The 25,959-nt window shown below is 42.1% G+C and overlaps 2 protein-coding genes across 6 annotated transcripts in view; one reads left to right on the forward strand and one right to left on the reverse strand.

Annotated features, from left to right (window-relative positions):
- GPR143 (G protein-coupled receptor 143) overlaps positions 1–1,414 on the reverse strand; it is a 31,941-nt gene extending 30,527 nt beyond the window's left edge. Inside the window, exons 1-2 of one of the 2 annotated variants that reach the window (XM_061459880.1) lie at positions 1,197–1,414; positions 98–523 (exon numbers count right to left, since the gene is read on the reverse strand). In XM_061459880.1, the coding sequence (XP_061315864.1) occupies positions 98–341 (244 nt within the window). In that variant the 5' untranslated portion in view covers positions 342–523; positions 1,197–1,414. Of the gene's footprint in view, positions 1–97; positions 1,173–1,196 lie in introns of those variants that run through there. The other variant, XM_061459881.1, reaches the window with a different exon arrangement.
- Positions 1,415–13,534: 12,120 nt separating this feature from the next.
- SHROOM2 (shroom family member 2) overlaps positions 13,535–25,959 on the forward strand; it is a 125,930-nt gene continuing 113,505 nt past the window's right edge. For 3 of the 4 annotated variants that reach the window (XM_061459882.1, XM_061459883.1, XM_061459884.1), the window contains exon 1: positions 13,536–13,882. In XM_061459882.1, coding sequence (XP_061315866.1) covers positions 13,664–13,882 — 219 coding nt within the window. In that variant the 5' untranslated portion in view covers positions 13,536–13,663. Of the gene's footprint in view, positions 13,883–25,959 lie in introns of all 4 variants that reach the window. The other variant, XM_061459887.1, reaches the window with a different exon arrangement.

The following is a 25,959-nucleotide window of genomic DNA, read 5'->3' on the forward strand; positions in this document are numbered from 1 at the left end:
TCTCTACTGTTCACTCACCATCTTCATTTGGTTGTGGTACCTCAGAGCAACAAGAGCCTGCTACAGAAAGGGTAAGGGACATCAAGCTGGCACTTACCTAAGCTACCAAGGATGTCACAAATGGAGATAAGGAGAAGGATGGTGGAAGAGGAGGAGGCTTTGGGCATCTTCCGTGGGCTCTGTCCCTTCTTCGGCAGAAGCTGCAGGACGGTCAGTAGCAGACTGATGGAGGAGCTGCCAATGCAAACTCCACAGAAGACTTCAGGCTGGAAGTTCATCACTAGCTGTGTAGCTGCATCCTGGTTCGGGCAGCAGTAGGTTTCTAACCTGGGAGAAGCCATGAAGCGTCCGGCTGGTGGAGGGTCCCCACGAGCAGAAGAAAATGCTGTTGCTTCCCCAAAGCAGCGTTCACTTTTTCTTCACCCTCCCCATTAGTCCTTGGTGGTGAGAATCACGCGATTGACGGATCATGTGCTGCTGCTGCTGGAAGTAAATCCCCTAGAGCGGCCTTTCTCAGCCTCTCCTAGCAAGGAGATCAGATTCAAACAAGAAAACACAGTGTAATCTGAATCATGCCCCATGCTTGCTCAGAGTCGTTGGCAGCAGTTCACTCACATATTTCTGCTTGCATAGTATGTGATACAGGAACTTAAACTCTTCAGAACATTGAAGGTAGTTTAAAATAAATAAGGATGCAGATACCAAAGGAGAAACATTACATTTTAATTGTGTTTCTCTTTATCCCCATCCCACACAGCACCCTTTAATTACTGAAAATTAATTGAAAAGGTGAGTCCAGACACAAGCAGTCCCAGCCTTTATACGAAGGAGCAGGGCTGTACTTCCACACCCTAAACCCAAATCTCAGTTTTAGTGATCCAACCCACCCATCTTCTTAATTAAAATTAGAAACATGATATCCTATCACTGTAGAAAGAGATTACATTTAAGAAGATAATATTAACCTCATCCTATTTAAACCACAAGCACAAAAATTCTTTTCTTTAGTCTGCACTGTCTGCATTGGATCAGCTTGACATGGAAAACACCAGAACGTTTGACTTCTCAAGAATTTTTTTATTTTTAAATTTGGTAAGGGTTTAATATGAAAACAGGACTTGTAATGTTTGATTTTACTTTATAAGCTAAACAGTATCTTGTAAGTCACGGATCTTATTAGACATAGCAGCAAATACAATCATAAACACAAAAAGGAACTCTTCCAGTCTCAGCTGCATTTCAAACTCCCTGTGTCAGCTGTCACCCCTCCAAAACTCTTGTTTGTAGCAACATGGTCAGGAAATACAGGAGGGAGTACTGCCAAAGAACTACAGTGAACTGGATGTTAAATAACAGTCATGGATTTTATAATTTTTCCTTGTAAGAATAAACAACCAAACCTTTTATTTCTTTTTTTAATTTATTTTTTTCATTCCAAATGGCCCAGAATAATTTAGCAGAATTAAAAAGGTCTGGTGAATGATAGTGGGATGTTTTGCATGCAGGTGTTATAAAACAGGGTCTTCAGACAGTATGTTTGCCCATTGTAGAGAAAACATCCACCAGTCCTGAGTAAAATGGCACCTGCCGAGTTTTTTACTATACAAGATACCTTATACTTGATCCCAGAACAAGACCAAACCCATCAAGCTCACCAGCCTGCTGACCACTGGTGGTGGCCATGCAGCCTCCTCATGCAGGACAGTAGTGTCAGGGCTTGGGTGGGCAGGTGGAGCCCAGGCTGCCAGGCACATTGTGCATCCACCCAGCCTGCTCCTGAGGGACTCCCCAGTGCTCTGCCCAGGCTATATCACCTCAAGAGCAGGATGTTAGCTTGCAGATTCAGACTCCTACACGCAGGTGTCCATACATCAGCAAGGTGTCTGCACTCCCATTGTAGTCAATCAAGATCTTCAGCAGATAAGCTTAGAGTCTAGACTTCAGTCTAGAGAGCTGTTCAGCTCTTCCTAAATTAAATGCACATGGTGAACTGAGTAGGCTCCAGTAACTATAATGGGAACTGAGGCATGGGCATCATCAAAGACTCTGAAGTCCAGGCATCTGAGTTTGAAGCTGAATGTTTTTGCTGGATGTTTTTGCTGCTTTTCAGCATAAAGAGATTTTCCTGCTCCATGGATGAGGACAGGGGAGTGACCCGGATGTTGCAATCCTATGTTTTGTTACTGGCATGTATACAAAACTATACAGGGGACAGCAAGGTTACACACTAGACTGGCCTGCTCCAGAAATACAAACTCTTGTTGAGGTAAAGAAGAGTACCTATGCTCTGCGGTCAGTAAAGAGCTCCGTTGTCAGTACAAGGTTGGGACTCCTCAGGATTTACTCCACCTCCACTAAAGCAGCAGTGCAGAGAGTTGCCATCTCTTTGACAAGATACTGCATTGCAATCTACCTGGCTACTAAAGAACAATTAAAATAATTCTATAAAGACAGAATATTATTAAAATAAAGCCATCATACACCACATATGCAATGCAAATACATATAAATTAAATTATGCTTGCTCTCATTTGAAAGCAAACTTACATTGCCCTGTTTACAATTAGAACAGCAAAACTTGGATTATTTCAGAAACTCCTGAATAGAAGCCTTTAATTTGCACTATCAGGTTTTTAAATTGTCCTCCTCACTATTTCTGCTGCCATTTTCCTTCCTTCAAAAATCAGAAAAGCATGTCAAGTTGTTACCCTGATGGTTTGTTCTGGCTGACAGATGGGAATGTTTTGCATGTTTTGCTTTTTCCGCTTATCATTTGTTTCAATTGATCCTGACTCTGATCTTCTAGTTTTCCCCTCTGGATCTACCACTTTATTATTTTAACTTCTCTCCACCATTTTGAAACTACTTTCATTTCTCAATTTGCAGTCTTACACTCTGGAGATTTTTCTTTTTCTCTCCACAGTTTCACTGGCTCTTTTGCCACCTATTTTTATTGCTTTACTTCTCTGAGGGGAAGAGTGCTCTTCTGGGTCCCTTTCCTGCTACTCTCTCAGGATTTGATTATGCAGTTAGTTACAGATGGAGTAAGCGATTTTTATTGGAAGCAAAGCATATGACCTGTGGCATACCTAATACAAAAAGAAAATAAAGTGAGTCATGAGTGAATGGATACCAGGCATGATACGAGTAGATGTGCCTTTACATGTGGGCATCTGAGGCTGAATGGGAGATGGAGCTGTCTAACTAATGAGCCACCCAATATCTCAGCTGATAAGATCTAGCTAGTCTCTGGCCCTTGCTGCTGAGCTAGAAGTATAAAGAGTCAGAACAGTCAAAGAAATACAAAGCTGGTTTGGCAGTCTTATACCCGAGATTAATTTGGCTTCTCATGATTATGAAAATAAGAGGATAAAAGCTGGGGACAAAGGCAAAGAAAACAGAAAACTAATGAAAGTAAGAGAAGAGTTATTTTGCCTTGCTAAGAAACATTATTCAGTATTCAATAAAACTTACATTGTTCTACAGGTCCTAATTCCCTTGCCTCTGAAATTACTGACACAGTTCCCACTGCTGCCCAGTGGTACAAAACAGACGCAGAAATAAGGAATGTCTCATTTCTGTGTCAAAGCAGGATCTTGATTAAGCAAGCGGTGTAGCTTGCAGACAACCATTAGCACACATACAAGCAACATAAAAAAAAAAAAAAAAAGAAGAAACCCTGGCATTGCAAATACCTATCAATCAAGCTCACAGCGTAAGTACCACATTGCGCAACACTGAAAATTCCAGTCCTGGTTTTGTACATTGGCAACAGGAAAAATACTGTGCTCCCTGCAATAATAATAAGCATGTACTCCATACACACAGCTTTTAGAAATACCTGCTCATGCTCTCCTTGGACACTGGACATAATGTTTCAGTCCAGTCCTTGGGCTTGCCTGCTTCTAAGGGAAAGCAACAGGTTTGCAAAAATATGACAGGCATGCATTTCTGCTGTTAAGGAGTGTGCTTGAGCATGCAGTTACAGATACTTTAATCACTGTTCTAATTAAATCTGGGACTACAGCAGTTGTTTAAAAAGAAGAAGGGAATTTATGGATATAGAGACAGAGGAGAATTTATTTCTGTTTGTGTTTACAGTCCAGTCCATCACTCACTGAATTTACAGCTCCAAACTATATTTTGTCAATGATTCATGATCTTATGGTCTTTTTACACATTACCTAACAGATCCCAAATTGACAAAAGTTGAGTCTGTCTTCAAGCTAAATGGATGCAATAAACCAGTTATGATCTCCCCAACAGATCCTACAATATGTTTTTAAAGACCTTAACATACAAATCTTCTACATGCTTAGCATGGTTTTTCATTTTATCCACACAGACTTTACACAATTAGATTTAGTTTGGAAGAAAAGAGAAGATGTGTCCTCCCTTAATTATCAGTACTAATTTTTAAAGCTAATTTTAAACTGGCATTAACACTTCATGCCTAACTGAAATGAATGGGGAAATTCACATCCCATTATTTCGATTTCAATTTTTCTGTAAATTAGGTAGGGATATTGGAACAATAGTGATATTCAACATCTGCCATAACAGCTACAGACTCCATTAAAAATAACTGGAAGAAAAACAGAGGTATTGCTTCCCTTCCCTCAGAGATCTTAATGTAATTACAGAGTTGTAAATTATTCATTTACATTTAAGTGTGCTGAACATTAATTTAAAAGGATGAGAATGAATGTGTCTCCTTTGCATAAAAACAAGAATGTTTGAGTTCTTTTGTTTTCTTTAAGAATGAAAACATAAGTATGTACAATGAATAGCTCAGTAATTCTGTATATTTGATGCAATTGTGTTACACGTATTTTACAGATTTTTTATACACCTTCTGTGGGGAAATGTTACCCTACTTGACTTTTGTGAAGAAACGTACATAAATTAGTTATTGAAACTGTGCCTATTATGCATTTAAATTAGGAAATGAGGTTTATATGGATGAAGTACAAAATGACTGAGTAGAAAAATGCATCTGTAAACTAGAGAAAACAGTTTTTGCTTAGGGATTGGAAGAACAAAATCCTGAATTCTCTATGCCAATGCTAAGAATATTACAGTCTTTGAAGCCACATTAAGACAGATTTTGTGGCCACATTTCTGGACAAATTCCACCATTAATCATTAATTCACAGAACAAAAAGATATCTTCCTTTCAGCATACATGTAATACAGAGACCTTGTCCCACACCTACGCAGACTACATGAGACACAGTTTGCATAGGAACTAAAAATTGGATCTTAATGTTTGTAAGCATGTAGAGGGTACCCTACAAGATGTTGAATGTCTATCCTGTCTGCAGTATTTTCCAAAGTATCATAGGCCTAGCTACTTCTGCACTCTTTTATAGGTTACATTAGTTGGTTCCCTCAGGAGAAATTAGGTGGGATACTGTTACATCCTTGTAATGATTGTTAGACTGTGGGATCATAGAATTATAGAATCATTAGGGTTGGAAAGGACCTTAAGATCATCTTGCTAGATTATATCTCCTACCACCCAGAAATACATTTTCAAAGCCCATTAGCAGTAGAAAATCATCTCATAAAACCTCTATTCCCAAGCCAGTCTGTGTAACCAAATCAAAATATATTACAGCACTAATTTCACATCTCTTACAATGCAAGAACTCTCCAAGGCTCTTAATTAAATTGCTAAAAATGTCAGTGTATCATGGCCAGTTAGATGGTCTTTTTGAACATGGCAACCAAGTACTGAAGGGAATTCTGACAAAGTGTGTAGTCCCAGTCCAGCCCACAGAGACCAGCCATTGCACCCCTTTGAAGTCCCATGAGCATCACTTTCCATGAGTTTCTTTACATTCCAGTAGCCACATGGCCAGAAGTCAACCCTACAGCACCACCAGACTGTGTGAAGGAAATCTGCAACTGTCTGCTCCACAAACTGCTGTCTGGTAGTTTATGAAATGAGCAGAAAGCTTAAAAGCATGGCTTAGCTGGCTTAGGTAATCAAGAGGAAAGGCAGCAATAGCAGCAGAAACGTTATAGTGCACAAAGCACTTAAGATCCACTCTTTTGACTTTTCTGTTCTTCAGGACTGAAGATCATGAATTGTTGAAGGTGGACTTCAGAGTCCAGGGTGGACAAAGTAATGAGACTAACCCCTAAATATCCAAAGTAGCTTACATTCAGGTGAGCAATACAACTACATTATACATTTATATTATAGCTTGGCTGATTCAGCCACTCCCATTAGACACCTTCCTGGGAATACGACTTCAAGATATTGGTTGGTCCTAAAACAGCTTCAGAAAATTCAGTGTTCCAAAAGAAATCTGTGTACCCTAATACACCATAATTCAGACTTTGAAAAGAAATTAAGGTGGATAAAGAACTGGCTTGGTGGATAAAGAACTGGCTGGATGACCGCACACAAAGAGTTGTGGTCAATGGCTCAATGCCCAGCTGGAGACCAGTAATGAGTGGTGTCCCTCAGGGATCGGTGTTGGGACCGGTCTTGTTCAACATCTTCATCACTGACATGGACAGTGGGATTGAGTGCGCCCTCAGCAAGTTTGCCGATGACACCAAGCTGTGTGGTTCGGTTGATACGCTGGAGGGAAGGAATGCCATCCAGAGGGACCTTGACACACTTGTGAGGTGGGCTGATGCCAACCTCATGAAGTTTAACCATGCCAAGTGCAAGGTCCTACACCTGGGTTGGATCAATCCCAGGCACAGCTACAGGTTGGGCAAAGAAGAGATTCAGAGCAGCCCTGAGGAGAAGGACTTGGGGGTGCTGGTCGATGAGAAAATGAACATGAGCCGGCTTCAGTGTGCGCTGGCAGCCCAGAAAGCCAACCGTATCCTGGGCTGCATCAAAAGGAACGTGACCAGCAGGTCGAAGGAGGTGATCCTGCCCCTCTACTCTGCTCTCATGAGACCTCACTTGGAGTATTGTGTGCAGTTCTGGTGTCCTCAACATAAAAAGGACATGGAACTGTTGGAACAAATTCAGAGAAGGGCCACGAGGATGATCAGGGGACTGGAGCACCTCCTGTATGAAGAGAGGCTGAGAAAGTTGGGGCTGTTCAGCCTGGAGAAGAGAAGGCTGCGTGGAGACCTCAGAGCAGCCTTCCAGTACCTGAAGGGGGCCTACGAGGATGCTGGAGAGGGACTCTTCATTAGGGACTGTAGTGATAGGACAAGGGGTAACGGGTTAAAACTTAAATAGGGGACGTTTAGATTGGATATAAGGAGGAAATGCTTTCCTGTGAGGGTGGTGAGGCACTGGAACAGGTTGCCCAGGGAGGTTGTGAATGCTCCATCCCTGGCAGTGTTCAAGACCAGTTTGGACGAAGCCTTGGGTGATATGGTTTAGTGTGAGATGTCCCTGCTCATGGCAGGGGGGCTGGAACTTGATGATCTTAAGGTTCTTTCCAATCCTAACTATTCTATGATTCTATGAAATTAAACTAGGTTTGTAATAGGACCTATATTATCACAGAAGATGAGCAATACTTCCTCCTTTCCATGCCCCAGGCATCTGTTTCCTCAGGATGTTACTCATTATGCCCCACTTACATGAGTATGCTTTACACAAAATTCAGGCTAACAAAGCTGTACCTCTGACTATATTATCCTTTTAAAGTCCAACAGAAGCCAGGAAAAGCTAATCTGGCACTTTTTCTCGTTGTAAGACAGTTGGATTCCCTCAAACATCCCATAAACTGCTAACTGTTCTGCCTTGAGAGGAGACCGCACCTATACCTTTAGTATAAAGGGGCACAGCAGTCTACAGAATTTCTGCCTTCTGGACTTCTGGGCATGCTCAAACCAGCCACATATCAGCCCTAAAATCACCAAATTCATGTAGTATCACAGATCTGGTACTGCTGGACCATAGCCTCTTGTGTATACCTGATACTTCAGGGCAAACTGCCTTAGCACTGCAAAAAAAACCCAGCCAACATTTACTTCATGCTGTACACATGCATAGATGGACTCTCACAATATGCCACATCCTATGACCTCCACCTGGATGCAGTTCATGTTCTGTGTAACCAAGCTGAGAGTAGAAAGGTCATTTGTAATAAATGAATTGTGTTTCTTTATAGAATGCACTGAGAGATTTATTTAGACATTGCTGACTGATAGACAGAAAAAGGAAGGTTTGCTTGGGGTTAGCTAGAAAATGAAGACAAAGTCCAAGTGAAAAATACCAGATTACAGGGCTTTTGTCTGCTTTCATGCATACTCTGGCCTCTTGCTGTCTATCTACCTTTTCAAAAGTCTTCAGAGCATTCTCTGCAAAAAGAGCATTTGAAACCCTCCCTTTGGCATTTTTCCTGGCCACCCCTACTCCAGTAATCATCTTCATCAAGTACAGAATTTAGACGTAACATGCAGTGATATCGGAGTTTAAACGCATTAAAGACTTCTTGTAAGCCTCCAAGGCTATGTCACTCATGTAATTAAAATGGGCCAGTACCTGGTTTTTGACACATAAGGGCAAGTGGCATAGCACAGTTTGTATAGTGAATGTTACCACATGGCATGTGTTATCTAAGAAGATGGACAATGAGAAACACTCTCTAATGTACCATGACCAGAAATTCAGTAGGGAGAATAAATATTACAAGTGATGCGTCACTGAAATGACAGAAATTCATGAAGCAAAACAATTTCCAGGTTAATGAAGTTGTCACACAGATACATACGACCAAATACAGCTATATAGTGTGCGTGTATATATATATGTATGCATACACAGCAGAATTCTCTTTTTCCAAATAAAAAAGGGTAGTTTCACACATACTATCTCATACTAACAGTCACTGTCCCATGTTATTTCCCAAACTGTGTCCAAGCATTGTTTAGTTAGCCTGCTAACAATGAAACAGTACAGGATGTTATGTACCAGTGCTTCAGCCTGTGTGCTCTCACTCTGCTTTTTCGTTTATTTGAAAAGTGATAGTCTGAGATGCTGTAATATGATTTGACAAAGGGCCCTAATGGAGGAACCGGAAAAGGAACAGGTATACAGATACCAGAGGGACTACAGTCCAAGGCATGGCTTTAGTTGTGCCTGAATTTGACTACAAGCTGAAAACCCCATCCCTAGGGAAGGCTGGTTACCTATTCACCTCCTCAGTGTTGCATTCTGACTCTACAACCGCATGAGGAGTTGCTATTACCCTTTCCTTTGACTTTCGATCTTGTTATCATGCAAAATCATGAAATTTATAAATCCTGAAGTAGGCTATGGATTACAGGAATCTGTGCTGGACTCATCTCCTTCTTCTCTGGCTACAGGTCTAACAGGTCTCAAAGAATATTATTGTTAGCAAATCTTCATCTTTTTTTTTCCTGGTCGCTCGTAGCTGCTGCTTGTTCTGCAGTGCATGCTCTCACCCTCAAAAAATCGCTCTGAGGTATAAAGCATATATGTAATACAATATATAAAAAATATCTATATATTTATATATTTATATTTATTATAATAATATGTAAAATATGATAACATGTATTTACTTAATTAAATATATTTTTATATAAATCTATAAAGCAATATGTAATGTTATAAGGATTATAAGAACTGAACAAATTTTGAATAAAAAATCCCATGGGGTTAGAAACACCACAGTATAATATGAAATGCTATTCTTTCACAAATATCAGCTTTAGAAAAATCCTAGATAGTGAATACACAAGGTTGGGATTGAGGGGGTTTTGGGTTTTGGTCCTAAAGAACTGAAGAATTCAACATACATTTATCTGAAAGGTCAAGAACTTCTGAAGGTTTTTCAGCCCTAATTATTTGTTGATGAAGCCCTATTTGCAATGCAGGAGAAACACAACACATTTGGGAAAGGTTTTACAAGTGCTTGAATCATACAGGAGACATCCTGCTGGAGTTTTTCAACATTGTATTTTTCATTCTGGGAAAATGGATAATTTGTTGAAATCAAAGTGTTTTGTGGAAGAGCATGATTATGCTGAATCCATCAGTAAAAACATGGCAGATTTCCAAAGGAAACCCTCCTAATTCCCAGCTATGCCAGGATGTCTGTCTCCTGGGCTGCTGCTACCCAACCTGTTTCTCCAGGTTCTCAGGACTTTCAGACTCCACAATAAACTGTCAGCAGCTTGCCAAACCTAGAGTTACTTGATCAAAAAATCCATCCACTAAGGAACTTCTTATCACTGTTTCAATTGTTTTGGTCTTTGTGATGGTTATTTTCAAAGACACTAGAGTTTCAAAGAGGGAGGAGCAGGAAGGCATTGTACAGGTGGGAAGCCATGATCTAATAATAGCTACTGCTGAAATGTGGTGGGCTGAATTGCATGACTGGAGGGCTGCATTTGATGGCTAATACTATTTAGAAGGGATAGGCAATGAAGGAGGGGCTTGCCCTTTCTGTAAAAAATACGTAAATAATAGATTGATGGCATGGAGCTGTCTTAGAAAAGCAGCCATAAACAGGTTAAGAGCTTATGGGTAAAAATTGGTAACCAAACCAACAAAGGAAACCTCAGGGTTGGTGTTCACTACATGCTGCCCGATCAAAAGTAGCCTGTTTATGAAGCAGTTACCTCAGCTACAGAAAGCATCATGCCCCCAGGCTCTGATCCTGCCAGGAAACTTCACCCTGATATGCCCTACAGATTTCAACAGTAATATTGCTGTGCCAGTGGAACTGATGTCGGTAAAGAGCTCTCTGGGAATAAGATGCAACTCCATAACTCCTATCCTGTAACCCATTTTTCCTCTGAGTTCTGCCAGTATTCTCACTGGATTCATAGTATTCGCACAAAACTTCAGAAAATAGTTTTTTGAATAGTTTTTTGAATCTTTTTGTCTTCACTGTGTGGAGAACACACTGTACATACATTTTTATCTATAAAGATGTCTTCCACCTCTGGTGACTACCATAGTATTTCTCCAGCAACTCAGGCAGCTGATTACATATAAGAAGCTGCATTGGTACAATTATCAAATAGCTAGGTTATTTTGGCCAGTGCCACTGAGGATACGTACGAGTCTGCTTTGCATTTTTACTGGAGGTTGCAATCCCTGTAACTGAGCTGACAGAGCAGAACATGTGCCATGGATCAGCTGCTCCATTTTATAGCCCAGCATCTTAGCTCAAATTGTCAATGCGCTATGCATGCCCCAGGGCATGAATTTTTAATTTCAAATGGCTGAGGCAGAGGCACTTTGTCTTTCCACCAAACTGTGATGTTTGGTGGTTAGCTCCGGGAAAGGAGTGGTAACAAACATAGTCTTTACTCTGTGACTATGAGTCAGAAGCCTCTCCTTTCAAATTCTCAGCTGCTGGAGGGGGAAAAAACCCCTGCTGGGATTCAGGGTCCAAGACCGACGGTAAAACATCCTGTTCTAGAGTCATCCTGCAGGTACCCTGCACAATTCAATGCAGGGTATCTTAAGGAAAAGACATGTGTCTAGCCACAAAGGTAGAACAGGCTGTGCCTTAAGAGCAAACCATGCCTGATACTGTTTGAAGACAATCCTACTATAAAGACATTTATTCAGAGTTTTGGTAATCTCAGTGACTAAACAGGGAACAGCTATGTGACCTGTGCAACAGAAAGAATAAAGGCTGAGTCAATTCTGTAGAAGAAAATTTCACTTGGAATTGTTAATGAAGCTTCAAGTACCAAGGTAGGGAACCAGGTGAACCTCTGTAGAAGGAGCCTGGTTTACTGCAGAAAGCTTATGTTGCTACAGAGCAGGGACTTGCAAACTGGGTTTGAGGGAGCTATGCCTTCATTAAGTCCGACAGCTCCTTTTGCATGGCAGGAAGAGGCATTTGGGCAACTTTTCTGTATCATTACAAAGTATCATTGATAATGTTAATGGCACATGTTATTACAGAAAGATATCCTTCTTACACCACATTGGTCATACCTGTGTTATTCTCAGTCCTTCATATGAAAAAGTCTGTTACTTCCTTCTTCATGGTGCATATATGGCACCCTGATGTATTTCTACCTTCCGCTGCTAACTTCTGTATAGTCAGACAATATTTGACAGGTGTAAGATGTAAGGGATTTTGTCATTGAGGCTTTTGCTAGACAAATACAGTCACCATTGGTTTTCTTATCACAGAAATGAAAAGTAGTATTTTAGAATACATTTACTAAATCCTTTGCTCTTTATCTGAAACCTTATGAAGACTGGCAGAAGCTGCAGAAATTCAAGTAATAAAACTATCACAATATTTTAAGAAGAGCACAAGTACAAGTCTCCAGCTGGGTTCTGAACAAGCTTCAAATCCCACAGAGAAGGAGAATATAAAAGATGTGAAATTTGTCCAATCTTACAAAAGAAAATTCCTGTCTTGCTTTGGCTTGTCAACCTTACGTGTATGAGGACCTTTATAGAGAGGTCTATTAGTTTTCCATTGGTAACATTAAAGGAGGAAAGGCAACAGAAAGGTGTAATTCAAAATACAGAAATCTGATTTCTGAACTGTTAGCCACCCTAGGCCAGCAGCGAAGGCGGGCGCAGCGCTCCCGAGGCCCGGGCCTCGCCTCAGCTCTGCTCAGCTCAGCTAGCCCGCCTCGGCCCCGGCTGCCGCTAGAGGGTCTCGGAGGGACAGCGAGGAAGGCTGGCTGGGCACGGCCCCTCCCGCCCCACAGGTGGTGGAGACAGTACGGGGCGGGGGCAGCGGCCGGGGGGAAGTGCCTCCCTCGGCCCCCGCTGCGGCTGCCCCCTGACCTGCCCTCCCTCCATGCTGCCCGGCTTCCTCCCTCCGGCGCCCCCAACACTTTTAACCCTCCCCCTGCCGGCAGCCCTCTCCGAGCGCCGTGGCGAGGCAGGATGGGCCGTCCCTCCGCTCTCCTTTCCTCCACTCCCCGGCCGGCGCGGCGCGGCCCGTTGCCGCCTGGCACCGCGAGGGCGGGGCATCCCTGGCCGAGGGCAGGCCGCAGCAGCCGGCTGCCCTTACCCCCGATCCCCCCTCCCCACAGTCCCCGTAGGACTGGAGCGGGGAAGCTGTTCTCCACCTGCTCCCCGCTTTTGTTTGGGGACGGGGCGTGAAGGAGAAACGCGGCCGCCCCTTGCGTGTGGCGGGGCCGGGAGGCACGGCCCCGGCGTGACTCGGGGCTTGCGTACCCTCTTGCCGCCGCCTTTGTCTGGCGGCTGGCCCGCTGCTGCTCTCCTCTCCCCCTCCTCCAACTTCTCACCCGGGGGATCGCTCTGCGGGGCTGCCCGCTTTTGGGGAGGGGCTAACGGCTCCCCCGCTGGGGAAGCCCGCGGGGGAAGGAGGGTTTTGCCTTCTTTTTGGGGCGAGAGAAAAGGAGGGAAGGAGAGAGTCGAGGGTTCCTTGCCTCGCTGCGCTCCGCCCGGTGTCCGGCGTTGCTCAGCGGCGTTTGCCCCGCCGCCAAGTTGCCACAAGTTGGAGCTGCCCCCACCCCGCCACTGCCGCCGCCGGGTTCTGGCCTCGGCGTGAGGCAATACCGCGGGCTGTGGAGAAGGAGGAGGAGGAGAGGGGCGGGAGCGGCCCTCTGACTGCCGATGGGGCTGGGCTGGACGGTGCGGCGGGGCGGGTAGGTGTCTCCGCGGGCTGCGGCCGGCTGGCGGTCACCGGGCAGTGGCTGGCAGAGGCGGGAGAGCCCCGGGCACGACGGGCGCCGCTGGCGGCGCGGGTGCTCCATGGAGGACGTGGGGCTGCGGAGCGGACGGGAGCGGCTGGCTGGCGGCGACCCGCGGCTCGGCACCGTGCTGGTGGAACCGGGGCCGGTGGTGGTGATGGTGGAGCAGCGCGCAGCGGAGGGCTACAAGCTGGTGGAGGTGCAGCTGACCGGCGGGGCTCCCTGGGGCTTCACCCTGAAGGGCGGACGGGAGCACGGGGAGCCCCTCATCATCACCAAGGTGAGAGGCGCCGGGGGGGGGGCGGGGCGGTGGGTCCAGCCGGCTCCATTTTGGCGGTGACAGCCCAGCGGAGGCAGCGGGCTTGGCCCAGCCACGCTGCCTGCCCGCCCCCCGGGGCACACTGCGGGGCGGGGGGCGGTTGCCGCGGTTCCGCCGGCCCCAGCGCAGGTGCCGCCGGGCCGGCTCCCTCACGGCGGCGCTCCGAGAGGCCAAGGCGGCCGTTAACGCCCGGGGAGACGGGACCTGAGGGTGCTGCCGCACTCGCCGCCCGGCCCGGGGCGCATCCGAGCAGGTCTGAGGCCAACAGGTTGTTAGGCGCAGTCAGCCTCCCTCTCCGACCTGTTGCCTCTGGTCGCTCTTGTTCCCCGCTGAGAACCTAGTGCAGGCGTTGTGGGCGCTATAGGGGATCCCACTGTTTCCAGCGCAGCCCGTAACCCGGTGCTGGGCCCTTCATTCCCCACAGTGCTCCTGGCGCTCCAGGGTATGGAGGTTAGAACTCCCGGGTCCGAGGCCGAGTTTTGTCAGGTGCCTCTGCACTTGCAAATTCACAGTAATTAGGATAACCTTTTGTATCTCCCTCCTCCTTTGAACAAAAGGTGGTGTGGATAGTGGCCGAAGAGGGAGCAGGAGGAGGCTCATGGGTACACAGGCACTTTTTGGTTGCCTTGTATTTTTTTTCTCATTACCTGTTTTCTATGTCCTTGCATACTCACAACTTTAATCTCAGTGTATCCGGCAAGAGTTAAAGACATACATCACGTTTTCTAGAAAATGTTTTTCATCTGGGTGTGTTTTGACTTAACCAGTAATTGTTGGGTTTTGCTGTTAAGACAGCTTTCTTGTTGTGCAGTGAAAACACTTTAAAATAGATTCATACGTAGTTGGGGTAAGAAAAATCCACATTGGCAAAGCACATTTTGCTCAAGATCTGTAAGAAAGATACATGCTTTTGTTTACATGCCCTGTGGATTCTGCCTGCTCCCATTTTAGAAGTGCACAGAGAGTGTCAGAGATCAACAAGTCCTGTTTAATCCATGGCAGAAATTCTTCAAATCTTACTTTTTAGTTGTCTCATTGTGAGTTGTCTGGTTGGTTCCCTTCTCCCACCCTTGAAACATCTGCATTATGGACTTACCAAGTTAGGACTTTTGAAACCATCTTCCTAGATCTCTTGCCTGCTTTTCAAGAAACAGTGGTCACCGTCAGATGGTGTACATACTGAAAAATTACTACCTGCCTGTTGGCTTCTTACCAGTGCCCTGAATTGCACAATATCAAATCTGGGAGCATTTGAGGAAAGGAGAAAGGAGCTACATACTGTGCATGCTAGCTGTACTAGCCAGATCAAATAATTCCCCCTTTCTGGAAATGGCAAAGAAGTGCTGCATCTAAAGTGATACGTATTCATAATGTTACCTAGGTATTAAGTAACAAGCTGAAGTATTATTTAAGGACTGTAGTGATAGGACAAGGGGTAATGGGTTAAAACTTAAACAGGGGAAGTTTAGACTGGATTATAAGGAGGAAGTTCTTTACCGTAAGGGTGGTGAGGCACTGGAACGGGTTGCCCAGGGAAGTTGTGGATACTCCATCCCTGACGGTGTTGAAGGCCAGGTTGGACAGAGCCTTGGGTGGCATGGTTTAGTGTGAGGTGTCCCTGCCCATGGCAGGGGGGTTGGAACTAGATGATCTTAAGGTTCTTTCCAACCCTGACTATTCTGTGATTCTATGATTTGTGGCATGAGGATGTGGCTGTGGTACCTGGAGAGAAGTGTCTGGGTATGGGAACCTTGTAAATTAGGTTTGTTGCCAAGGAATAGTTAAGTGGAACCATACATAGCCTTGATACCTCCTAAAACCGTGCTGCTGTGTGGAAGAGAAACCCAGATGCATTGGTGCTGACAACCTGGATCCTTGGGTCTAAATTTTGGGGTGTTTTCATTTGCTGCTGTTGGATGCAAGTGTACAGAAGTAGTTTTGAAACCAGGGACTGGAGCTCATGTCCCCCATGTCCCCAGGGCTGCAGTTCTTCAGCTGCAAAACCTTCCTTTTGATTTGACCCACTCATGTGGGTGTTGGGTTTTGTGTTCTTCTGTACCACTTACAGCAGTGGAAAGCTACTGGGGTGAATAATTTAATAGTGGGGCTTAAAACAGCCCCTCCTTGCAGTGGGAGATGCAAAGTTTGTCTCTTCTTGGCTGAACTTGAGTTATCCCCTTCCTGCGTGCATGCGGGGGATTGCCAGGCTGCCATGGATGAGAAGATGCTGCTTCACCTGCACTTCTCTGTCTGGTATGTGCCATCCCTTCTCAAGTAGGCTGGTGGCTGGTCAGTGGGGGGGATGCAGGAAGACCTTGCCCAAATCCTTCAGGATACCTTTGGGAAAATTGGTTTTGTGGATCCAAACTGTGCTTACGTGTGAGCTGGCTATGAAGCTCTGTCTCACTCTGGTCCAGGGTGGCTCTGGGGAAATGAGGATGGATGACACCAACTGCTGCTTTTTAAGGAGAGGAATGTGGCAAGGTGTGAATGGAGTCTCAGCTAGCAGCTGCTTACGGGGGTTTTCTAGAATTCTGTCTGTCTCCTGTCTCAAAAGCAAGATCAACCTTTGAAGAAAGTTACACTTCTATGTAAATGCTGGGACGTCTCTGGTGTAAATATATCCTGCTTTCCTTAGCATATGTAGCACAACTATTATAACTGTCAGAAAAGTAGCACCAGAAAATACTGTAATTTTAAAAACAACAAGTGTATGTTCATTTTGCAGCACTTTCTGTGTATCATACCTCGTGGGTGGTGGTAGTTTCCCTGGTTGTGTGGCTATTTCACTTGCTGACAGGAAGGGAATAATTTTATTACCAATATTGTAGCGAGAGTCTAGGGCAAGAAGAGCTGCAAACACTATTTGGGGATTTATTACCTGGCTATCTAGTTAATTAAAACAGAGTATTCTTTGATCTACCAAACTACCAATAATAAGGGAGGGGAAAGCAATGTTAAAGAGGAGAAAAATGTGTCCAGCCTTAGCAGGGGGATGAGCGTGTGCTCAGCCACTGGAATTCTGTCCTTGTGTATTGTAGGAGGATTGGGCTAGATAACCTTTAAAGGTCCCTTCTAACCCAAACTGTTCTATGGTTAATGTCAGTAGGGAAAGTGCTTTGCCTTGGGAGAGAGGTCAGCCACAGTCTTGCTGCTAGTGCCTGGTAATGGGCCCTGCCCTTGCTGAGTGGGAAAGCTTCTCTGATTCATGATAGCATTTTGTTTTATGATGGAAATGTAGTATTATTCTATGTATCCAATAATATTTCTCTTTGGAGAAACAGTGCTGAACCAAATAAGCAGACTATTGAGTTCACCTGCCAGGTGCAACGCTCCTGGTTTGGGTTTGGGGTGTTTTTTGGTACTTTGTTGGAGTTTTTTTCCTTATTCTTTTTGTTGTTGCTGCAGTAGGTACAGAGAAAAACAGTGCGTGATACAGCTTGCTCGATCTTTAAATGTAGCTGGTCTTCTAAAACTCGCCTCACCCATGTGCATGTGGTGTTGCTAATATTTAAGGAAAAAAGTATTTTAGTGGTGTTGCTTGTTATGACTTTTATAATGTCCCTTTAAAAAAATGCTTGACATTTTTTCTGATCTCTGCATGTGTATATGATAACATTCAAAAAAATTGCCTACAGGCAGCTTGTTCTTGCCTAATTTGACATCTTGAAAGGACTCTCTTTTTATAGCAACGTGTATTTCAACAGAAGGTGAAATGACAACTTCAAGAACTTTAATGAGAAGTCGCACAAGCCTCAGTTGTTGTGTTGGGGTGGTTTTTTTTACCTCTTCTTAAAGAAACTCTCAAGAGGGGAGATCTTACTGGAAATAATGAAAAGTTGAGGTGCTTAAATGTGAATCTTGTGAAAATCTCCCATAGCTGCATTATCTTGATTACTTTTACTTTAAAATGACTCTTACCTGAAATGCCCAACTTGTAGTGTCAGTCACAGCATTGGTTGAGGGTGGTGGATGGAAAGTCATTTCACGTCCTGTATTAACGATATCCTTCAGACTATGTTCTGCAGCCAGCATTATCCTTATTACAATAAATATTAAAACACTGTAGTTTATGCATTGCAAGAAAAGTTGATACATCATTTAAATAAACTCACTAGTATCAGCTTTACAGTCATACCTTCTCAAGCTATGATCTCATTGCAGGCTAATCAAGGCTGGGCTTGGCTGGTATTTCGGCAAGATTTCCAAGTGAAACTGGGGCTGTTGCAAGAAGTTATGTTGTTGATTTGGTAGATAGAGTGCTTGTCTCCTGAATCAGTCCTGAATTCATGCCCCAGGTGGAGGTGCTGTCTTTCAAGAAGCAGCAGTATCAGACAGACTGCAAAGATTTGTTTATTTCTCTTTATTCTATTGTGCTTTCCTAATGTGCTTCTGTGTATGGTTAGGTGTGAATTGTAACTTGTATCACATAATAGTTTTTGAAATTGTATAATGGAATGCTTTTGTAGTACTTGTCTGCAGGACTTCATGGGTTTGTATCAATTTATTATTTCAGTAGTAGGTGAAGTGATGATTGTTTTAAGTAATTCTTTATCCTTTAAAGCCTTAAACATATAAGTAAAAGCAATTATTTGGAACTCTATGCTGCAACAATATTTAGAGGGAAAGGAAAAACTTTAATGGTGCTGTATATGAATGAATCAAGAAAACCATTTTCAAACATAAACACCAGTCACCTCCCTCAAGTTAGGTGTTTGAGGTGAGCTGCAATGCTTGTAGGCATTAATAATTCTTAAACTTGGCAAATTACTGACCACTTCAACATAAATGCAGACATTTGTGTAAACAGCTGAGTTTCAGGTTATTAGAAGCTGTTGTACTGCGTCGGAGAAAACATTCTCATGTAGTTCTGATGAATTTCATTCACTTCAGTGCTGGAAAGATAGTACAGGAAGGACTATTCATTCTGTTATTTTCTATCCATATTCTTTTGGTCCTCAGAAACAACCAGAATTACTGAGTGTAAGCCATCATTTGAACACATAATCAGCAATTTTAAAAGAATGTGTCAAATCACATTCTATATTTCCTTTGAAGCGTTTATTCAGCTTCTTAATTTACAAGAGGGATTTATTCTTTTGGAAAGATTGGTCCGAGTTAGACCTTTGTGCTGTTAAATTTGATAGCTGAGAAATTTTAAGAAATGCTTACATATTTGAATGAATATTTTAGGATTAAATAGTGTCATGTAGCTATTTATCTTTTCGGATATGTTAAAAGTTGTTTTTTTTTCAGTGCTATAGAAACGGTTTTGAGTGCTGTTTGCCTTTGTGTGTGGTTGCTGGATCCAAGGTCTCTATTACTGGAAGAAAGGAGTTGGTTTGCTTTGATGCAAGAAGATGTTACTGCTTTTTTGCTTTGGTAAGCTGAATGATGAAGGAATGCTCTCAATTTTAGCACTTTTAATGGCTGTTGAACGAGTTCTTTATTATGACTGATAATTTACTGGCAGAATGGAACCAGTAAATGCTTGTAAATGGTGTAAATGGCTGTGGAAGTCTGAAGTTTGAGAGGTTGGTTTTGGGTTGTTTTGGTTTTGTTGTTTTTTGGTTTGTTTTTTTTTTTTTTCGCGGCTAGAACATTAACAGTTGAAATGACACCAGTACTGGAAATTGCATTTTAAAGCTATATTGGATGTTGTTACACGTGATCTACAAACTGTGTAGGGAGTTGAAGTGAAAGGATGAATTAGAAGACTTGCGACTTGAGAAGTTTCAAGTCAGTTGAGTTACATGCTTAGGAGTCAACAGTGGGAGGGTATGATTTGAGAAATTGGGGTGCGTGCACTTGCAGTCTTGAAACTGCAGTTTTCTTTGTGCATTTCACACTGCATTTCAGGACAAAAATCCTCTGGAGGAGTTAGAATGCTGTGTTTAAAACCAGAACTAAGAAACTTCCTCACAACAACCTAACTTCTGAGTTTGGGAAATGCTGTCTGCTTCCAATTTGCTTGGTTTTCTCTCCCCTGCATTTCCCCCTTCCACCTATTGAGGCAAAAACTGTCAAATCTTCATGATTTTTTTTAGTTCAAAATGCAAACAAAAACATTCATGTGTGCAGTCTGGCAGAGGAATTGATGTGTATTGTGGGAATAGTTACTACAGTAGGAGTTAGACCGTGAGATTGTATGTTTGAATGTTTATTAATTTAGTCTATATAAAGGAAAATTTAAACTTCTCATTGTTAGTGTCTTGCTACTTTTCAGTATGAATTTTGAATGCTACCACAGGCATTAGCATAGAAGACCAGCAAGAGACCTCTAATTATTGCTTGCTGTTGCCAGAAGATTGCCAGTAACACCATTTATTACCTAGTTATCTGTCATGCTTATGTTGTTGTGGGTTTTTTTGTTTTGTTTTGTTTGCTGGTTTTTTTTTTAAAGAAGAAAAAACTGCGTGGGTTTGTGTGGTGTTTGTGCATATGCTACATATGCTTTACTCAACAGACTGTGCATTAGACTGTATATATTTTTTTCCTGACAAACTTTATTCATTGTGTGTTCTCACACTTAATGAATATTTAAAGTATGGGAGTGTGGAAAGAGCAAGGTAAATGGGAAATGAAACCTGGTCATGAATAGATTAAACAAGTGTGTGGTGGTAACCAAGCCAATATTACATCACTTGTCAGCTTCTTCTCCTTGAGGACAGCCATTTGTCTTCCTATGCACTTGTAATCTATACAGAGAATACCTAATACGTGTCTAGTTTTGTGGGTCACTTTATTAGAGAAGTTTGAAATGAGTCCCAGCCATTAAGCAGAACTTTTTACTTGCTGTACAATTAAGAGATAGTTCATGAACCATTTCCCTGAAAGGTAAAGTGAAAATTGACACTGTTATGTTGAGATTTCACCTGTTTCATCTATGCAGGTTTGCTTTCTATGGTCTTTATTTTGAGCCTATTTGGTATAATGTTAATTGAAGTTTGGTTTGGTTTTTGGTTTTGTTTGGTTATTTTAATATACATATATATGTATAAAGGAAAATACTAAAATATCTCTGTAAAACTTAATGTCCTTCTGGGGTTTGGGGTTTTTTTGGTGGTTGTGTGTTCTTTTTCCTTGTATTTTTGCTTATCTTTAAGATGATAAACAAATTTGGAAGCTTTCTAATTCCACATAAAACAGTGCTTTCAGTTTCTTAAAGGTGCTATTCCCATCCTCTCCCCCACCAAGAATATTATTGCCACTCTGGTGGTGAATTTTAAGGAGTTTATATTTTTTGCCTACTTGTAACTTCACAGATAGTGTTATACAAGCAAGATGGAATGTAAGGTTTATGGAATGGATAACTGAATGCTTTTTGTTTAAGTGCATTCATTCAGTGATAGGAAACATCTACAAAATCTTGACTGTAACCTGTTTCGGATGCACTTGTAGAATGTGTTTGTATCCTTCATACAAACTTTGCCAAGCGAGTTTGGGTGGTGTTCACACAGACTTAAGCTAGATGTTAATAGATGGTTTTGGAAAGTGATTTGGAGTGTTTTAATTAGACATGACTTGAGTACTCTGAATTGCTTTCTGAAGGTGCCTGCAATTTGCCATCAACTGTGTGAGAAGCTGAGGAAACCCATGGTTCCTCAACACCTACTTAGGTTCCTGTGTAGGTATCTGTAGTAAATGAAATATACTCGATCAAGATTGTCTGTTTATTTGCAACATGTTTGACTATACCTAAAACTGTTGGAAATTTCTTCTCTGTTTCTGCTTTGTTTCTGAACATCACAAGAACGTCACTTTTCAGTTTGATTAGTTGAGCTAATCGAGGGAGAATCATAAGCTACCAAGGAGAGGACAGTGTGAAGTTACAGAACTTCCTTCTCCCTGTGAATTAATACAGTATTACTCTTAAGTCTCTAATTAATTCATGGCATTCTTGGTAAGCACAGGTCAGGTCATGAAGGTACTAGAATGGCTTCTGCAATGTAACAAGTTATTGGGGCATCTTTTTAGTGGCCTTTGTGTTTACCTGAGGCCCATTGTGGAGAGCTAAACTCCCCAAGGCAGAGCTGACTGTTTGGTAAATGTTGGAAACGCAGCAAATTGCTGCTTTGAGAAACTAAATAGCTTTTGTCAGGTACACAATTCTTGGGTTGGCTCTTAAAGTAGAAACAGATGGAGTAAAGTGTATGATTATAGAAAAGAGGTGGTTATTTCAGAGTTCTGAACCCTGATGAAACCATAAAATGAACTGACAGCTTTAAACTATTCAGGCAAAGTCAGAGTAGCATTGGCACTGAGAAGAAGGCTTCACTTCCTATGTTCTTACACTTCTCTTGCCTAACCCCACATATAAAGGGAGCTTCCCCCTCTGCTGCCTGCCTTGCTCTCACCCCTTTTAAATCTCTCTTAATTTCCACATTACTAGATTCTCTGGAATATTTGAATTCTTCTACTTATTTATTCACATTCTTCAACTCTGATAAATTAGGAAATACGTTGTCAAGTTTTTCGAATACTGAGTTTCTAAAGAATTGTAGTTACTAAGGAGGTTTCTGAAGGATGTGGAGTGGCTTGTTGGCCGAGGTTGGTACAAAGAACAGAGAATACTTTCAGTGACTGAAAGTTGGAAATAGGGAATATGTCGCACCTCTGCTGCAGTGCTTGAGAGGCTGTATTCCTTTGGATAGTAATAGTGCAATTTCGTCTGTTCTTGTGGTCTTTCTTCTAGCTGAATGACCTTTTAGAAGGAAGATGGATCATGGTTGAGACCCCTCTTGTTACTGTGATTGAAGATGGCCTTATTGGGTGCTTTCTTTGCTCCAGGTTTTTAGCTGCTCTGTCAGTCATGGTTCTGCGATCTAGACCATATCTGTCCTCACAGTAGTATAGTTCTTTGCTGTGTGCTTGTCATCTATAACAGGGCATTTAATGTTCTGTTAATAACTAGTTATTTCTAAACAGTTTGGCAGAGATTGTAATAATGCTCTTGCTGACATGTGAAGTTTGGTGGTGTTGTAGCATAACCTGATGTAACTAATTCGGAGCTTTTTTAAATGGAAAAGCATGAACTTCATTCACAGTTGGGCTTTTTCTCTTAATTGGAAAAAGACCCAAGTGTTGGTGAAACATACGTGAAACAGAATCTAGAACCTTTGAAACTGGCCAGACACTTTAAGTTTAGAATAACAAGTTCTTCATCCTCAGTCTTTTTATTATATTCTTTCTGAATACTTGCCATCAAGTCTGTATAGCTGAAGTAGGAAGAGATCTGGGAGCCATGAGAGTACAATAAATTTGTTCAAAAGTACAGGTACCTACACTGTACTCGGAATTGCAGCTTTCAGTACTGTTCCTCTTCAGTAAAATAGATGATTATTCTCAAAATCCCTCCAGAAAGCCATAGAATCAGATTATTTTGGATTTTTTCTGTCTCTTGAGATAAAACATACTTTGTTGTACACTTGCTTTGAAAGCTTCCAATGTAAACTATGAAACAAAGCAGTATCTCCCAGTTTCCCAAATATACATAAACTGTTCGTCATTCTTTAGGAAATAAATCTGTGATAGTGTGATGGATACTATACAAAAATACTGTTGGGGGGTAACAATACTTTATTTGGAAGATATATATTTTTTTAAGTGTAATTCTGTGATACTTTAGAATAGTATCATAGAAACATGATTTCATGGCAGAGGAACTGAAATGCTTCCTACACAGTATCGGTTAGTCATCACTGTGTTAATTTTCTTAAACAAATTAGATGCAAAAATGAGTTTGTGGGTGGCTAGCTGGCCGATATCTGATATAATGAATTCTTCAACTCTTGGTGAGTATTTGATTCTGGATAATGATATCATTACACTATTGTAAATTGCTTTCTTTCCTCTACAGATGCATTCATTGTTGATCCAGAAGAAAGGAGAATGTTAGATTTTCATTAGAGGCATTTGCAGTTGTTCTTTTTATGGAATAGCAAAGTGCCGTTTCCCAGCCATTTAAATAAAAGAATGATGCTAACATACTGTGTTGACATAAAGTAGTGATTTTTTTGGTGTTTGTATGTGGAAAGATTATAACAGGGAACACTTGAAGCTTTATGGATTTGTTAAATATAACTAATGTTTAGAATAGTCAAGTCAAGATGTAAGAGAAATGTAAACTTTCAAAAATCATAGAATAGTTTGGTTTGGAAAGGACCTTAAGATTATCTACTTCCGATGCCTTGGCCATGGGCAGGGATGTCTCGCTTTAGACCATGTTGCCCAGGGCTCTGTCCAACCTGGCCTTGAAAAATCGGCTTTTATAAACAATCTGTAATCTGTTTCTTACATGACTATTTTGGTGAAATGCCCTTATTTCTAAATATAAGGGCTTCTGCGAAATCAAAAAGCAGTGTCTTCTTCTGAGGCTGGAAGGTGTTATATAATACTGGATGCTCTTAAATGCAGGTCTAATGCCATAACATTTTTTCTAGTTTCCAAAAAATTTGCAGGGCAGAACTTTAAGGTTTGGTGGTTTTTTTTTGTTTTTTTTTTTCCTTTTAAACTGTGTATTCTTAGTATGTGCAAGAATATTTGTATTTCCTATTATTTTCCCCTGTTCTGTAAAAGGTAAACCCCAACAATTTGCTCTCCTGCTTGTAAAACTTAAGCTACAGTCATCTGTTAGCAAAATAAACTTTTTTTCTGCAGTCTTTACCTTCTGGGAACTTGATGTTTTTCCTGACTGCTGGGGGAGATTGCTCTCAAGAGCAAGGAGGAGGGCTGTGCCTTTCCTGACACCTTGGAGACCTGAAGAGTTTCTGTGATTGCACAATCTGATTTTAGGGAGGAGTGTAAGGCAAGCCTTCTGTTGCTTAACTGAATTTCTTCTGGCTGATTAAGGGAATTGTCATCTTAAAAAATATTGTAGCTGGTGACCTGTTATGTCAGAAGCGAAGGTGGTTAAAACGTGAGAGGGGAGAGGCATGTGGCACTTTGGTGGTTTGGTTCCATGAAACCAATGTTGAGTCAAAGTTTGCGAAGCTTCAACACAGAGCCCTGTGAGAAGAAAGGAACTGGAAATGTTGGTGAATTGAAAATTAGGAGATTTATTAATTGCCTCTTTTGCCGCAAGTCTGTTGTTGCACTGAGTTGTATGGCATCTTTGCCTCGGTGTCTGCTGTTGAATAGGACTAAGAATATTTCCCTACTTCACAGATGCCTGTTTCATATGAAACAGACCTGACATGGAAGTGCTGAAACATTATAAACTTTATGGTCTTTCTAGTAAAACCCAGAACCCAAAAATATATGGAAACCCAATGAGTACAAGTAGTTGTGTGATTCTCTTGGGAGCAGACTCTTTTTTTACGCAGGCACAAAGCATTGTTTTCCAGTGTCTCCAGTGTTTGTCATAAATGATGTATCAAAGTATACATTAATGTACAATTAGTGTAAACTTGTAATTTAGTTAGAAGATTAACCCCCCTACCTACCCAAAATGCGCAGTTTGTCTCAGAGGCTCAGGAAAGTAGAAGAGATGAAAGGAGTGAGACAAGCTGTCAGCACCTGAGTAGGGATGCTGTCGTAATGTGGCCTTCTTATATGAAAGGTCAAGCAGACGTTTGAATCTGTGAGATTTGGAACATTTGTTAGCAATAAAGCTTCATAAGGAAATATATTTTTGTAGCCAAAGTACACATCAGTGCTGACTAGTTGAATTTCCTTCAGTTTCTGATGACTATGCCATTCTTGCAGCTCCTTCAAAGATAGACACTGTCTCAGTGGATTGAAGAATGATGAATTTACGGTTCATCATTGTCTAAGGTGATAACATAGAACACAAGTTTCAGCAGAATGAAGGCAGTGCATATATGTTTTCATGTAATTGCAGGCAGACCTAAAAATTCACTTTCATCTGCGCATCCCCAGCAATAATTGAGGCTACCGTTTCTCCAATGTATTGTATCAGTAATTGGTACCTTCACCCCACGTTTCGACCTAAGGGTATTGGGCTAGCATAAGACTCTCTATCCTTAATCTGGTGCTGCAGACACTGGTTTGCAGCAATCTAGTTTATTTTGCTGAAA

The sequence above is a fragment of the Pezoporus flaviventris genome, unplaced genomic scaffold (assembly GCF_033815535.1).
Source record: "Pezoporus flaviventris isolate CSIRO_AGI_PZ_B2104156 unplaced genomic scaffold, CSIRO_AGI_Pfla_v1 ptg000030l, whole genome shotgun sequence".
Classification (NCBI taxonomy): domain Eukaryota; kingdom Metazoa; phylum Chordata; class Aves; order Psittaciformes; family Psittacidae; genus Pezoporus; species Pezoporus flaviventris.